Source organism: Strongylocentrotus purpuratus, unplaced genomic scaffold (genome assembly GCF_000002235.5).
Source record: "Strongylocentrotus purpuratus isolate Spur 01 unplaced genomic scaffold, Spur_5.0 spur5_scaffold_15, whole genome shotgun sequence".
Taxonomy (NCBI): domain Eukaryota; kingdom Metazoa; phylum Echinodermata; class Echinoidea; order Camarodonta; family Strongylocentrotidae; genus Strongylocentrotus; species Strongylocentrotus purpuratus.
The window spans coordinates 3868302-3870465 of record NW_022145600.1 but is presented as its reverse complement, the minus strand read 5'-3'; the positions used below and the strand labels follow the sequence as shown (position 1 = coordinate 3870465).

At 45.1% G+C, this 2164-nt stretch overlaps 1 protein-coding gene across 1 annotated transcript; it reads left to right on the top strand.

The window, feature by feature from the left end:
- Positions 1–620: 620 nt before the first annotated feature.
- Positions 621–1760, top strand: LOC115924303 (octopamine receptor 1-like). Its single transcript, XM_030986409.1, has one exon. It carries the CDS (start codon positions 621–623, stop codon positions 1758–1760), a length of 1140 nt encoding a protein of 379 aa, XP_030842269.1.
- The last annotated feature ends 404 nt before the right edge of the window (positions 1761–2164 follow it).

Genomic DNA, 2164 nt, shown 5'->3' with positions numbered 1-2164 from the left:
GTCAGGTCAATCCTAAATTTATATCCATCCCTGAGGAATGTTGACATCATGGGAAAGCCCATTCTTCTCTTTTTCTTGAACCGTGGTCATATGATAATTATTTTGATTACAATCTGTTCCCATCTGAAATAAAATCGGATCGTTAATATTGGACCCTCAAAGTTCAAAGTTTAGATTGTTGCGACGTCGACGAGATGGAATTGAACATGTTCTTGATGAAAAGTTAACGAAACGTTCACTCCCCATTAACTCCACATATGAAACTGGTCTCATTGCGATGGCATTTGACAGGGGGCACATGTACTCTAGATTTATTTGATATAATTATATCTCAAATTCGTAAAGGAAGGGAAGGGCATACGGCACGCATCTAGTGACCGGGTCTAAAAAAAAATATAGAAGGAGAATAGGGACCCTGTGAACCACCCATCCACTCGCCAGTGTAAATTACGCCTCGTTTGCAACGAGCATACGCAAACGTTATTGTGTTTCCTTTTTGTCTTCAAAGCTTCAAAGAAGAGTAACGAAACTCCTTTTTATCTCCACACAGGAAGGAAGTAAATCATCACTGACCGATCTATTGGAGACGATCAAGAACCATGTCCGACCAGCTAGGAACTATGGCAACACCTACTCAAGTCACGGCCACTAGTGACCCTTTCCAGGGACCTGACATCGTCGTCATCATCGTCCTGTCTCTGATCGCTCTGTGCGGTGCCTTCGGCAATGCCCTCGTCGTCGTCGCCGTCTACAAAACGCGTGTTCTCCACACCGTCACCAATCACTTCATCGTCAGCCTCGCCTGCGCCGACCTATTCGTCAGTATCTGCATCATGCCTTTCGCCGTGGTCACCCAGAGTTTAAACGGACGTTGGCTCTTTGGTCAGATCTTCTGTTCTATCTGGTCCTCGCTTGACATTCTCTGCTGCACTGCGTCAACGCTTAATCTCTGTGCGGTCAGCGTTGACAGGTACATCGCAATAACGTCGCCACTAAAATATCACGTCGCAATGACGCGCGCCAGAGCTTTGGGAATCATTTGCGTGGTGTGGTTGTTCTCCATGTTTCTGGCGACGACGCAACTCATATGGAAACATTTTATTGGACAGACGGCCGAGTTGATGCCTGGTTTTGAGATCTGTCCGTACGCACTCGACAGGACGTTCCGAATGTACGCTGCGTCATCGTCTTTCTTCATCCCTCTCACGGTCGTGATCATTCTTTACGCGCGTATTTTCCGCGTTGCCTACAAACAAGCGCGTCAAATCAACGCAACGCACGACCAGCTCCAAACGTCGCACCCGTCGCGGGCTCAAATGAGAAGGAACGATTCCGTTGAGAACGGCAACAACAACGCGCCGCCGAACGCTCCATCAAACCACCAACTGCGTAAAGCGTCAAGAATGTCGATAGAGTTTGGAATCGCGTCGCGTGAAGTTTACCCGCACCGTCAATCACGCGAAGTGAAAGCCTTTAAAACTGTCGCCGCTGTGCTCGGCGCTTTTATCATTTGCTGGATACCCTTTAGTGTGACGTTTGTGGTGGAGGCGTACTGTCGCAAGTGCCACCTGCCTGTTTCAATGATGGATACTTTCTTGTGGCTCGGTTACGTCAACAGCGTCGTAAATCCCTTCATATATGCATTCTTTAATCGGACATTCCGCACTTCGTTCATACGAGTCTTGGGTCTGCACAGTCGTACTAGTTGCTGCGGTCACACAATTGACGAAGATGATTACAGGTCAACGATTATGGCATAGACTAAAAGAACACCGTCTTCAACACGTTAAAAGTGCACACACTCAGTTTATATATATTGTTGAAATTATGGAAAAAAGTCCAAATAATTTCCTTAATGTGACGCAAGTATTGTAGATGCATTTAAATGCTGACGCAAAATGTTAAGGCCGTGGAATTAAGTTGTGATTGGGCATAACGGCAATCAATCCCGATCGCAGCAGAGACATTGGAATCTATCTGATAACAGATTACTCCGTCTTCTCTTTCACCTTTTTTCCTATAGGTGATAACTTCGATATAATTATTATGACATCAGTTTTTAAGTTGAACAGAGAATGAAGTATGACTTGTAGAGTGTTTGCCTCCTTTTATATAATGAGAAACAACAATCCAATTGTTTCATATGTCAAGAAATTAACTATCA

Coding starts and splice junctions, on each gene's coding strand:
- LOC115924303 (XM_030986409.1), top strand. CDS start 621: ATGGCAACACCTACTCAAGTCACGGCCACTAGTGACCCTTTCCAGGGA.